This window comes from Aythya marila (genome assembly GCF_965140915.1).
Source record: "Aythya marila genome assembly, chromosome: 1".
NCBI lineage: Eukaryota > Metazoa > Chordata > Aves > Anseriformes > Anatidae > Aythya > Aythya marila.
Window position 1 is genome coordinate 204,626,178 of NC_139042.1, and position 14,307 is coordinate 204,640,484.

The 14,307-nt window shown below is 49.1% G+C and overlaps 1 protein-coding gene across 1 annotated transcript in view; it reads right to left on the reverse strand.

The window, feature by feature from the left end:
• Positions 1–14,307, reverse strand: part of PLXNA4 (plexin A4) — a gene marked incomplete at its 5' end in the record, with an annotated part of 374,119 nt that overhangs the window by 100,777 nt on the left and 259,035 nt on the right. Inside the window, one exon of the mRNA XM_082765856.1 lies at positions 2,878–3,001. Within this exon, the coding sequence (XP_082621982.1) occupies positions 2,878–3,001 (124 nt within the window). The remainder of the gene's footprint in view (positions 1–2,877; positions 3,002–14,307) is intronic.

Here is a 14,307-nt window from a genome sequence, read left to right on the forward strand (position 1 = left end):
TAGCGCTCCAGTCTAACTCTCTACGGCCTGCTCTCTTAGCATCAGCAGATGGGGGAGCGCTCTTGTCACCATGTTCCTGCGTAAGGAGAGTCTAGTTACAGGCTTCAGTCCACCACACACGGCCTCTGTCCCTAGAGGCACAACCAACTTCTCCTGCCCATCCCACCGAGGAAGAGGTTGGCCTTGGGGACATGCTGTAACGGGGTACGGTACACAAACAAAGCTGTAAGGGAGGGATTGCCCACGTTGTTGGAGGTCACAGCACCCACTGGCTTTGCCTATGGTCACGAAAGAAAAGAACCACATGGCTGTTGTCAAATGTAGTCGTGCTTTGGAGAAAGACCCTCTCAATCCTCCAACTTCCCACACAAACTGAAGTCCAGCACCACTTCTGTCCACCACCAAGAGTCCTGCCCAACCCACCCCAATCACAGTCAGGCCACATCCAGAGGCAGAGAAGCATGCCAGGGTACTTCTAGCACCTGCTAATTGACCTAGTAGTTAGCACAAATTTAGAGCTGTTGTGACCGATTGCTAAAGGAAACACTTGAGGCAGGCACAAACACTCTTGCCTCCTCTGTGAAGAGGATGAGGCCCCATCTGTGGTGGCAGCCACTGAAAGGAGACAGGAATGCGTGCTGAAGTGTTTTTTTCTACCAACACAAAGAACAGAGGAGGTCAATCCAGGTGATAAGGCAGGAGAGGATAATAGCATAACTCTTGTTTGCTGCCTCTCCACGCTGTGTTTTCTTCACTAAGGCCTGGGGCCTGTTCACTAGGCACCATCAGGTAGAAAGGCCAAGCAGACAGGACTTTGTTCTGGATGACATAAAGACTGTGTGAGAGCATCTTTATATTCAGGCGGTGGGAATGGCAACGGGGAAGGAAATTTTGTCTTTGGGGAGTAGGAAAAAGGTATGGGTATCTGACAGAGTCATCACTCAAACTGAATCTGTTCTCACTGTTAGCAATGGAGAAGAGGAAACTTCTGCCTGAGGAATATAATTCTTTGAGCACAGAAGATGCAGAATGAAGATGTGCCATGCAGAAGATGATGCCAATGGACAAAGCAGTAGTGCTTGGCCACAAACCTCATCAGCCAGGGTTCACTCTGAACAAACAAGAAGTCCTACATCCTACAAGCCTGCTCTGGAGCTGCTGCACTGAGGGAAGAACGGAGTCCACAGCAATCTCTCTTCTCAGAGATCCCAGTTACAGACTGGACTGACACAGCCTCAGACACAACTTTGCAAGTCTCTGTCCATAGAATTACAGAATATCCCGAGTTGGAAGAGACCCATAAGGATCATCGAGTCCAACTCCTACAACAAACTTCTGTTTGAAACAGAAGCTAGAAGATTGGCTGGCCACAAGTATACCTTCTCTGCTCCTGTGTGCAAGAACTCAACATCACCGATCCTTTGCTAGAACCCAAGTGAGACTCAATAAGGACACCGCCAACCATTCATTCATTGGTACTTCCCCCTTAGATTGCTAGGAGACTGTCTGTGGTGACTGTGGATGAGCTGGGACGCCAGTCCATCAGGGACTGGGATGAGACTCCCGTGGCAATGTTCATGCAGATGACTGGGCAACAGTCAGATGATGGCAACTTCTGATCCCAGCAGCTCTGGATTGACTTGCCATGCCAGAGCAACCCAGAGGTAAAGGTCTTTTATTCTGTTATCAGTTTCAATCGCCCTGAGCCAGCTGGTCCCCCAGGATTTATTCCAACATAAAAGAATTCAAAGACTACTGAGAGAATAAGAAAAAGAAACCTTGAACTCCCAGAAGAACAAAGGACTTAAGATGTCTCAGATCAGTTTTGTTTGAAGCCTAGGAAAGTAAAGTCATAGCAAAGTTAAGAGGCTGAAACAAAGCAGCAATGATTGGACATGCAGGCTTTGAAAGGCTGATTTAATTACCACTGAAGAGACCCCAGCACTCCAAAAGCTATCACCTGGAAGATGTCTGGCAGATACACCTTGAGCAACACCATGGAGACCATTCGGGGTGTGGGTCTAGCCACCAACTTATCACAGATGGAGTTCTTTGGGTGTGAGTTATAATTTTGATTCCAGCCCAAACTACTACGGTCAAAAGGGCAGAGCCCTAGCCGCCTGGATGAAATGGGTCTCTGCCTCCTTCTTAGGGCATGCTGTGTCTTCACCATGCAAGGTGTTGCTGTGTGTCAGGAGAGAAACCAGGAGCTGGATAGATCATCCATGGAAATTTCTTGCCACAGGTCTGGACAAAGATCAGTATCATCCGCTGCTCTGCCAGCACTCACTGTGTGCTGTGCTGGCTGCTGACTTGAGTAGTTCTAGGCCATAAAGGCTAAATATTGTGAGGATGAAAGTCACATAAGCAAGCATAAACCTTGGCAGACCAATTCCTCTGCATCGCAACCTGCCTCTCTGCTCTGCATACTCAGTGCTGCAGCAGGGTGGAGGTGGTGGTGGAGACACTTCCAGCCCAGAAAGAAGCTTATCAAAATAATCCATGCTACCCCTCCCTTGTCCTCTTTCTGGCAGGTCATTTCTAACTTGCCTAAGCTCCATTCCCAGCCATTCGCAAATCCCTTTTCCATGGAAGTAAACAACCTCACTGTGTGTGCACAACACTTGCAGGGCATGGAGTCCCTTCAGACCTGCCCTCACAGCAAACAAAACCCAAATGCCCTCCCATGGTGAGTCTTTTTGTTTTTTTGTGCCAGGGAAGATCAATGGACTAAGGAAGTCAATGGACTCTGGAGAACGTCTTGCACGGAGCTGCCAGTCCTTCCCACTCCTGTCGAATGCAGGTTGCACATATCTGGGTCTATCAGACAGCATGGGCAGGTTAAATGCGAGGGGGACAAGAATTAAGGTTCCTCACCAACACGTTGTACTGGGAGACAGAGATGTTGTTGGGATGCACGGTAAGGCGGACGCACTGCTTCATCTCCGAGGCGAATCTCCGAGGCTCACTGGAGCGCTCGCACCGCTCCTTCCTCGTGCACCTGAGCAAATGGGAACAGAAATGGATAGGGTTAAAATGCAGCCAGGATTAAACAGTGAGGACATAGGATGAGTGACTATTTCTGATAGGATGTCAGCATTGTACCCTTTGGGACCGCACAGGTGGGAAAGCCTTCACAATCATCCTTGAGCTCTCTTCACCTGGGGAAACCCACAGCCCTGAAAACTGCATTTTCCAGTGGAAGTGGGGCATCTAAGGGATGGATATTCTTATAGAGTGGCTGTGCAGAGTCCATGCTCATTAGCCCTGCTGAGGAGACCACAAATCTGTGATGCTTCTGGGTTCCTGGTACCTCCATGCTGGGAAGGAGCAGCCTCCAACCCATTACCCAGTAACTAGAGTAATCCTTACAGGCATAGTTTTCTTTAGCATCTTGTTTGAAAGTGCCTGATTAGAAGTGCCCAGGGCTGAATTTTAAAAAGTCCCTGTATTCCCAAAGAGTGACAGTTTAGAGAAAGGGGTGGGTGTGTGGCACCTGGGCAGCACAAGCCCCCAACCCTTCCACTGCTCACTCATGGCCATCGGTGCTTTCAGCACTCTCACCATCTCTTGTCTTCTCCGCCAGGTGTAAACACAAAGCAAAAATGTGAATCGGTAGCAATGCATCCTGGCTCAATCCAGGTTTGTATTCCCTTGGCACAAACACATTTGTATTTCACTTAACACGTGGTGCTGAGTCCACAGCTTCAAAGAGGACGTCCGCCTAGAAACCCACAGGGTTAACACAAAAGGACAGCTCCAACTGCATGCCAATTACCTTTTGCCATTAAGCTAATGTTATGGACTTGCACGGGGTGTCTTCAATGGATTTTGTTATTAGCAATGCTATTACCCCCCATTAAAATCAGCTATAAAGACTAAGTGCGGATGTTAAATTATTCACCCACTCCCAGACTTTGGAGCCTGAGTTGTGAGAACACACAGGGGCTGCTGGAGGGTTAGCTGCAAGATCACCCCTCGACGTCCTTGCTGCATACACACACACAGGGATTTGCAGACAAATACAAGGCAAGACACGCAAAAACAAACCCAATACATGGCTGAACCTGAGTGTTACAAAGCTTGCGGTCTGGACTGAAAATTTAGGGTTTGGCTTCTCTCTAGGGGCTGACACTAGATAAAATGAACACCCCAATTTAAAACTCAAATTGCTCCATCTTTCTGGTGCAGAAAAGTTTGGTGTTTCCAGCGGCAGGAATTGTAAAGGGAGATCTCTGCTGTTCTCAGCAGGCTCTGGGTTTGCTTTGCAGGAGAGGGAGAGCAGCGCTGCAGCTCCCGCTCTGCTCCCTGGGAGCCTTCATACCATTAAGTCCCCTTTAGTGCTGCCGCATGCTGGATCAGGAATTTTAAACGTGCAGTCTCCAGAGGGCCAGGCAGGTTGGCGATTAACTGCTCTCAGAACTCTTGAGTCCCCTAGCACGGAACGAAAGGCCCAGCAAAATGCTGACCTGAGATTTTGGGAAGCACTTCCATTAAACAAACAGACACAGCAATCCCATCAAAGCTCCGTGGGGCGTGGGAACTCCTCCCCTGAGGATAGCTTGGAAGAAAACTCTTTTGGGCTCGGTGTCAAAATGCAAGTGCCCAAATTCCACAGTCCAGCCCCTTCCCATTTATTTTCTCCCCATGCAGCGTGGCAGAAACATCTGGGCTTCCTAAAATTAAATGGGCAGGCTCTGTTCGAGCGTAATAGCTCAATAGGTTGCAGACACATCCAGCACACGGGAGGGCAACACGTAGGTAAAGGCCAAGCTTCAAGGAACCTGGTTTGCATTCCCAGCACTACCACGGAGCTGCAATATGATAACCACCACCTTACCTTGCTGTTTCCTGGTCACAGGCATTTAAAACATGTAGCCCTTCAGACCAAAGACTCACTCTCTATTAGACTGATGCGTCCTACAGCCCCGATGTCTGTTGAAAGGTGTATTACCATACAAATGATGAAATGATGAAAAACTGCTCCAAACTAAGCCTGGTTTTAGTTTGAAGTTAAGGTTGCAGTGTCAGGCTCTCAGGAATTAGGTACTGGCAGGCTGAGAGCAGTTCCTGCATTCTTAAATCTGCTCCCTGCACTGACACCCTGCGAGCCAGACTTTAATTACAGGATCACACATTATTATTTCTTTTTTTCCGTGTATGACCTCAGCTCTGCCACTTCGTAACATTTGACTTTGGCTGTCTGACTTTTCCAATGTGATTTCTCAATTTAAAACAAAGGAGAAAAGAAAAAAAGTCACCTGGTTGTGGCTGATGCCCGGATGTGACAACTGGGGGAGCTCTGCCGAACAGAACCAAACCAAGCCTGGCTCTGGGTTACTGGAGGGGTTCAAGCCCTTAAATCAGCATCACGAACCCTCTCCTTGAGCCAGCTGTATAACTGATCCCAGGTAACCGATCCCAGCTGCTGCAGAGATCAATACTAAAGGGATAAAGCCTCCTGCCAGTGTGTCCTACAGCTTTGACCATGCGGGGAGGAGTGGTGGAGGCTCTTCTCCAGAGCCTTATGCCCATGGTTTCACCTCTCTCCCTTTCCTGAACCACCTTTTTATCCTGAGCTGGAGCACGTGGAGCATCCCAAGTGTTCACATGCTATTCTCTCACTGGTGTCTGCTCAGCATCTGCAACTGTGGTTCTTCAGAGGCAAAGCTTGGTGGATTTTCAGGGGAGCAGAAAAAGACATAGACCCGCCATAAAGAAATCTTCTTCCACCTGTGTTCTTCTGCACTACCAGAAATATTACATCATTCCACAGGATGAGCAGAGGAAGGATTGCTCTCTAGCATCACTTTCCCAAAGTCCTCGAATGGTATCAGCTGAAAAGCCAAAACCAACAAGGCAAAGCGCCCAGCTGCTGAAGGCAGTTGCCTAGAGGGGACGTTGCAGCCCCAAAAATGAGCTGCACGCTCCTCTGCTCTATTTCCTGCCTTCTTTGTTGCTGCTTATGCAGAAGAGTACCTTGCACAGCCAATAATTGTTTCCCTTTAATAAAGTATCAGTAACTCCAACATGCTGGGCCTGTCAATATGCCGAGATCACTTTCCTCTGCCATATAACCCAATTTGGTGCTATTCATGCTGTAATTAGCTAGTGTGTAACTCCCACCCGGTGGCATCGCATTACACTTAAGACACCTAAAAGAGCATATTTCTCTCCCGGACTTATTTGCATAAGATTATGTTATAGACATGACACCTCTCTGTATATCTTAATAACACCTGCTATTTCATTATCAGCTGCATCTTTAACAATTGGAGGTGTCCTGCCGCTGTTTAACCCATTAGTACAAACACTAAGACACCATTCCTACCACTGAACCATGAGGAATGTTATTTCCCCCTCATCTCCCATTAAAGAATAAATACCGCTCACACCAGCCCTCTGTTCACCATCCACTAACCAATTATTTTAATAATGTTAAATTAATACTTTGCACTTCTGTAGCATCTCTCATCTGAGGATCTCAAAGGGCTTTGCCTGGAGCTAATTAATCTTCACAACACCTCTCTGAGGTTGAGACATTCCCATTCAGAGATGGGAAAGAGAAGCATATACACGTGTCAGAGAGCAGAGTAAATCCCAGGTCTCTTGAGGATGCCACGTAGGATCCAGTATTGCACCCAAGCCCGGCTCTGTAATCTGGGACCTAAAACAACCTCCAGGGTCACATTCTGCAAGCATTTGGTGCAAAAACATAAGGAGAAAAATTCCACATCTTCAGTGAGATGCCAAAAGCTCTTCTGCTTTGCTAGGGCTTGGTTTGACCAAGCCCAGATTCAATCCACCACCTCCAGGGTTTGTCTTAAGTGCCCAGTGTTAGTAGGGTTAATAATGTCAATGATGGGTTAATAATGTTAATAATGTTAGGTGCTTCATGTACCTGGCTAGACAAGACATAAGAAGACCTGAGCGGGGTACTCATCCATCTGCAAGCCCTTTATTTTCCCCATGCACAACATCTGCCACCCAGACCTCACGGGACCTCAGCTAACGGTGATAAAGTGGCTGTGATGGAGATTAGCTCAGGAAGCTGAAGATGATGGTAAAAATGGCTCTTCTGACCATGTAGGGTCCAGGAATGGGGAACAAACTTGGGAAAAGATGCTGATTGTAGAGCTAAGAGCAGTGGGGCGAGACAAGTGTCTCCAAGAGAAGTGTTCCTCTGTTCCTGGTGCTTTTTGCCCATCTCTCCACCTGACTACTGACTGAAATGCCTAACTTTGCTTTGGGTGACTGCCATTTGTTTAGCAGAGGGAAATGAGAGGGATGTTGTTCATGTCCCCTCCCCAGCAGGGCTCCTGCAGGCTGGCAGAGCTGCAGATGCTCTTGGGACCTGATGCAGATCCCCTGTGCAGCTCTGCAACCTCCCATCTCTTACACCACGAGGGAGACACGTGTTACACCGACACTACAAGGTCTCCACACCTCCATCCAGCCATTCATTAGGGCCAAACCCCTCAGCCCCCTGAGTTGTGCCCTTTTTCCTCATGCCCATACCTCTCAGCGTCACTTGGGATGCCAAACTAAACTCATTCAAAATACACAATGGCCCTTACACCCAGCCTTTCTAGTGGTAATTTTTTTCTGTGCCATACAAAACCCGTATAAAACCACACGTCGAGTCTCTTTTTGGGCTTGAGGAATGCCCAGAGCTCAGCTGCTCCGTGGCGGTGCCGTGTTGTGTCCTGGGAGCTTGTTCTGCTAATTCACACCATCAGCCAGAGCTGGTGGGCACTGCTGGAGCCCAGCCTAATTGACACCCTGCGTGGACAAAATAGACAGAGACTGATAGTCCTGGGAGGAGAAAGCCAAGGAGGAAGCTTCCAGAAGGCTTTTTTGTTGTTCTCTCCTTTTTTTGAGTGTGGAAACAGTGCAGTCAGAAAAACAGCACCTAGTCCTGATGGAGCCTGTCGTGTTTATACCCATAGCTGCTGAAACAGGAGACAGTTTTGATTCTGTTTTTCTTTTCTTTTCTAAGTTTTTCACAAGCAGATTAAACGCCCAACTTTTCTAATATGAGACAAAGAAAAATGTTGTCAGTTTTCTGGCAATAGAAAAGGCCTGATATGCAATTTTGTCAATTAAAACAATTTTCTAGACAAAAGAGTGATGATTGGATCTGATCAGAAATTGCTACTCAGAACAGTTATTTTGGTTTTGCTGTTTTTTTACAGATTGCTGTTAGCATACTACAGATATTTTTTGTTATTCAGAAAAAAAAAAAAAAAGACTTACCATTAAAAAAAAAAACAAATCCCACCAATGAAATCCAAACGAATTAATTCTCTTTTTAGAGGCTTCACAACTCAGTGCACAGCGGCTCTGTTTTGATTGCTCTTGCATTGCAAAACTCATAAAGCGACTGGGGAGGTGGGCTCCCAGGGAGGAAGAGGGACACAAAGCTCCTTCCTTGATGCCGAGGGTGAGGCAGCACCAGGTTCAATGACTTGGGTCTGCTCAGCAACCCGAAATGACACCCTGCCACCGCCTCCCAACGGGTAATTGGTGGGCATCGCCGTTTTGCAAAAGGTTTTGACATTTCAGCTTTCCTTTCAGCTTCCAAACGGTGACATTTCCTGCAGGGGACAGACTGGCTCGCCTTTTGACAGAATAATCACAGGCACCCTTTGCTCACACCTTCCCCCAGCACTGCTGAACTGACCCAGGCACCAGCGCCCAGCAAGGACAGACCCTTGGTCCAGGACGGGATGGTCTGTTGGGACACAGGACCATGTTGGCATCCCCATTTGCATCCCCTCTTCAATTCCCCAGCCTGACCATTGCTTTTTGTTATGGTGTGGAGCACGTAACATAGAGATGTTGCCCCTGTCCCTCTCCTCACCCTTTTCCAGTTTCATGTTTTCAGCTTGGACCCATTTGCCCATGGTTTTCAGCTCATGTCCTTAAATTCACTCTTTATTTTGGACCTGCCTTCTCCTCTTCTCAAGCTGTCTGTCTCCTTGAATTTCATCACCAGGGTTGCCATATGTTTCCTAACCACATCGGGCTCAACCCTACAGAGAATAGGATACGAGGAAAAAGAACACGGGCCTGGGCGAGGGGAAGGATGGGGACACGGGGAGAGGGCAGGAAGGTGGGGACAAAGGGACCAGCAGCCACTTTGCACACCCCACACTCTCCATGAGTACAGGGATGTGCAGGACCAGTGTGGACGTGTGAACACCCCCATGGTCAGAGCCACAGCACCCCAACCCTTTACAACCCGAACCATCAACTATCCCAAGTGGTGGGACATAACCCCAAATTGAAGACTTCTCTCCGTCCCTGAGAAGCCCAGATGGTCCCAGCTGCCCCAGAGCAAGATGAAGCACGAGGAGGGGATTTTTCCATTTCTTCCAACACTTCTTATCATAGAATCAGAAAATGGTTTGGGTTGGAAAGGACCTTAAAAATCATTTAATTCCAGATATCTTCCACCAGCCCAGGCTGCCCCCAGCCCCATTCAGCCTGGCCTTGGGCACCCCCAGGGATGGGGCAGCCACAGCTCCTCTGGGCAGCCTGTTCCAGTGCCTCACCGCCCTCAGAGGGAAGGATTTCCTCCTTATATCTAATCTAAACCTCTTTTAGTTTAAAGAAATTTCTTCTCCAAGGGCAATCTGAGATTTCCCAGCCCAGCCTCACTGTTTCCCAAAACCTGCAGCCTTGCACACCAGCACTTTTGGTTCAGTGTGTCAAAAATCCTGCAGAGCCTGGGAAGCAGCAAGGAGCCTTTCAGCATCACCATATCACCTCAGTTTTCCTCTCTCTGCACAAAACCAGGCAGTTTCTGGCAGATCACGACCCCCAGACCAGCATGGGGTGCTCGCCTTGATGTCCTACCAGATCCAAGACCCTGCCGTGCTGAAGTCCTTGCTCGAAAGCAGAGGGGATGTCCACAGAGAGACCAACCAGCTAGGTCTGTGAAGCCTTTTGCAAGGTGGTCAGCAGAGGGAGCTCGGTGGAAGCCAAGTGCAAAGCCTCCTAATGGCATTTGCAATCAGGGTTGGGGACAGGAGGCTGGGAACAGGACAGCAGGACACAGAAATGCATGTCCTGGGGTGGAGATGCACGCAGGCTGGATGTAGAGGTCAGAATCAAACTGATTAGTCTGGTCCCTCTTTCAGGATGGGATGCAATGTGACAGCTTCAGTTTTATTAAGGGAAAAGTTTTGGGGTTTTCCAACTGGAAAGGAGGATGAGACAGGATTTAGAGCAATTAGAAAGAACAAGGGACATAATAAGAAGTGTGTTTTAGTAAGAGTCTGACCAACGTGCACAGCTTAGTGTCTCCTGAGATCACTTCATCACAAGGGGGGAGCAAGGCTGGGGAAGGAGGGAGCAGCTGAAATTTGCCTTTCCCTCTGCTGCAGCCAAAGCAATTTTGTGGCCGGAGTTGCGAAAAGGAAGGAGATTCAGTCCCACCAACGTGTAAAGTTTAAGGTCAGTTTTAGCAATGTTTTGACATTTCCAGGTTCCCTCGGGGTCCTAAGAATAGGGATGCCATAAATGTCGAGACGCAGGCATAATTGACCTTAAACTTTTCGTGGTTATGTGGTGAACAGTCGTCCTTCCCTGTCTATTCTTCCTGGCCTCCAGGTTACCCTCCAGCCCTGCTAGGAGAAAACTGAAAAGTAGCTCTCCTTGGCACAAAGGAGTTAAATTTTATCAACTGCCCGGGATACTCCATTCAGGACTACAAGGCAGGAGATGCTACAGGAAAAGGAGAAAACAGAACTGAAACTGTGGCAAGGATCATTCCTGGGAACCCTGCCCTGGCAGGGAGAAGTTGGGAAGCTTTTCCAGCGACTTCATCTGCATCCAGGGTCCTGCTGAGCTCAGCACGGCTTGGGCATGGCTTGATTGGAAAGCATGGCAAGGTGGAAAGGGGGCTACAGCTCTGATTCCCTACAGAAGGAAAGGAGTAACAAGGGGAATTCATGATTTAGAAGACTGAGGAAGGAATTGGAGCCTTGTTTTAGGCTCTGGCTCTAACCACCAAGAGGCTCTCCTCTCCAAGATGCTTTCTGGACATCAGAGATGGGTCTGGGTTATAAAAAGGAAAAGGGGTGGCCTGGGGAAGTGGTGGTGTTGTTTTACTGCTGGTTTTTGAAGCCTCAGAAGGCTGTGGACTGTTGTAAAGAGACCTACAAAAGACAACCTCAAAAGGTGACCACCACCAGGAAACCGAAATCCATTTTTAAAGGCTCTGTGTTTCCCCTGGACAATTTTTTTGGAAACCACGAGCCACAAAAACGTTCTGACCGACAACCACGGCTCGCTTCCATCCCTGCCCCTTTCGGTGCCTGGCTCAGAGCCCAGCAGGGACAAACCCCGAGGTGAAGGAGCACGAGTCCCCTCCATCCTGGGGCGGCGTTGGGCCACCCTGCCAAAAGCCAGCTCCTTGCCGCGTGCCTCCTGCCCCGCCACCACCGGCCCTGTCACTTGGCCAAACGGAGCGAGGCTGCTAATTGCTCTGCCTGCTAATCTATTCTAATGCATGGTAATAGAAGCTGAATTTCTGCCCTGATAACTCACCCGGCTTACGCTGCAGAACGGCAATCCCGCCGCCCTCCCGTTATCTCTGTCCCCAGGTGGGCTCCTCCCTCTATCCAAGCAATTCAATAAGCCCACCCTGGGTGCCCTGGGGGGGCGTGGGTGCAAGGGATTTGCTCCTCCACCTCCCACCCTACAAAGCCACGCACTCAATAAACAGCATCCCTCCCCCTTGTGCTTTGGGGGATTTCATGCTCCTTCTCCTCGCCTTATCCCCCCCCTCCCCAAATTTTCAGAGATGAAGACCTTCTTGGCCCCACTAATCTTGCCTGGGGGGGTCCAGGGATGCACAACCTGCCCCCTGGTCCCATTCTGGGAACAAAGGTCGCTGTTTCAGAGGTGGCCCAAGGACCACACGGGCTTGGGTGCAGCCATGGATGATTTGTGTGTACGTGTGTGTGTGTGTGTGTGTGTGCCCGCAGGAGAGATCCCCGACGAGCATTTTGATGGCTCATTCAAGCCTGAGATGAACGGGAGCATTTCACATGCAAATCCCTGGAAACTTGGAGCTTTTGTCCGATGAATAATTGGAAATTGTTGGCTGGCACCGGGGGAGGAAGAGCGTGGAAAGGAGGGAGGGGGACTGCGGAAGGTGATGTGGACACAGAACCCTCAGCTGGTGCTGCTTAGCATTGCAGAAAAACCTTGTCCATCCCCTCCCAGCCATGTGGCAGCCATCACGTTCAGAAACACCTCAAAAATAATAATAATATAGAATTAAATACCCAAAGCTCTGCAGCTTCAGTTAAGGATGGAGCTGAACAGCTTTGGGTTGGGGCAGGACTCCAGGCGGGTGCCAGTCCCAGGCTGCAGGCGATGGTGGCATTTCAGTTTGGGCAACTTTAGGTGAGTTTCATTGTCTTTGGGTGTCTTTAGCTTCCAGTGAAACCCCTGCTACTGCCCTGAGGAAGGCTGGCATTTCCCAATCCCCACCCGACACTGCAAACCACCTTGAAGCAGTGCCTAGCAGCAATTGTGCTGGAAATGTGCACAGGTCTCTGGAAGAAAACTATTCCCTGCTGTAGAAACAGTCCAAAATAAAATAAAATAAAATAAAAAAATAATAAAAACAACATTCATGTTTGACATCTGGGAGCACGCGTACTACCTGCCTTCATCCACTGACCCTTTCCAACACCTTGCAAGGGTCAAAGATGCCAGGAAAGGACCTCTCAGAAGCTGTAGGGTCCCTGCTCTGCCATCCCTTACACCACAGCCCTCTGACTCCTTTGTTTCCGAACTAACCAGGCAGAACACGAGCCTGGAAGCTAAAGGCAGGAGGTGAAGCTCAGAGGACGAAATCACAAGCGGCAGCCTGGGCTGAAGCCAAAGGCACGCCTGTGAGCTGATGCAGAGCACTGAGGTGGTCCACACGAAAGAAATAGCAGGGATCTGCCAGCAACCACCTTTTGCCATCTGCCGATAAAAGAGTGGGCTTCAAATGAAGATGGAAAAACCCCCGAAGATTCGGCTGAAGGCTACCTGAGTAATACCAGCTCTCCTCCTGTCTCTGAGGAGGCCGTGAAATAACTTTCCCAGCCCTGAATTCACTTACAGTCGTTTTAAAGAAAATTAAAAAAAAAAAAGAAGAAAAAAGCAAGAAAGGGAACAAGGTTGCTAGATAAGGCAAGTAATTAATGAACAAAATTACTTTTCCCAGAGAGCATCCTATCATGGTGCTTCCTATTCATGTTAATAATATTTGTGAGTGTCTTCCCGAGAACCTGGGTAGATAACACCTACGCTCTCCCTCGCTCCTACAAGCTCTCCTCGGCGAGGGCTGATGCAAAATACTTTTTTTCAAAGGGGCTGAGGCTCTTTGTTCATGGCCTGATTCGGATTCCTGGGAAGCTCTTCCCTGAATTCTTGGTGGGAGCATCTCTCATCTCCCAGGTAGCTCCAGAGAAACGTGTTCCATCTTTTCCCTGTCACTGTGGCTTAAGAGCCAAGCATCTGCTGGTGAAGATGACGGGAGGTGCCCAAGCCTCCAGAATGGTAAAATGTGGAGTGTTTTGCCCAATTCACACAGAGATCAGAGCTAATCCAAATTGGTGGGCCTGACGCTTCCCTGTGAACCCCTGCCAAGACCGCTTCCCTACCCAGGAGTCCTGAGAGAAGGGTAGAACGAGCTGGTGCTTCTTCAGCCTCACCACTTTAAGGATAAATAGGGCAGGAAAAGTGCAAAGGAGTGCAGCATCTGTGCTCAAGGAGGTTTGCAGGGAGGTTTGGGGAGCCGTGGGAAGCGCACCGTAAGGGGTCCCCCACTTACGCAGCACTGAATCGCTGCCAGGCTCAGCCAGCATGTCATTTAATTGCTCTTTCACTGCTAGCATCTGCTGTCCTGACTTGGGAAAATGTAGCGAGAAGGAAGGAAATATTTCCACAGGACGGACTGGCTGGACTTGAGCACTGATTACCAAAAAAAAAACAACCCTCACCTCTAGAAACCCTGCAACCCAAAAAGCCCTATGCTGAAGGCTGCAGGGGACGAGGGACCACACAGAGCTTCTCAAACCAGGCTCTGTGTCCCCACTGCTCCTTTATGACCTTCATCACCACCTCCTCCTTCACGTCACTCCTCAGCTCCTTCCCTCCTCCTCCTGCCCATGAGCATCCATCCATCTGCCACGTCCCCCGGCAGCAGAGCCAGCAGACAGTGACGTGAGCTGGAGCTCCGCTACTTGCTGCTGGCAGAGACAGTTCCTTCCTCTGGGCACATTTTTTTTTCCTTGT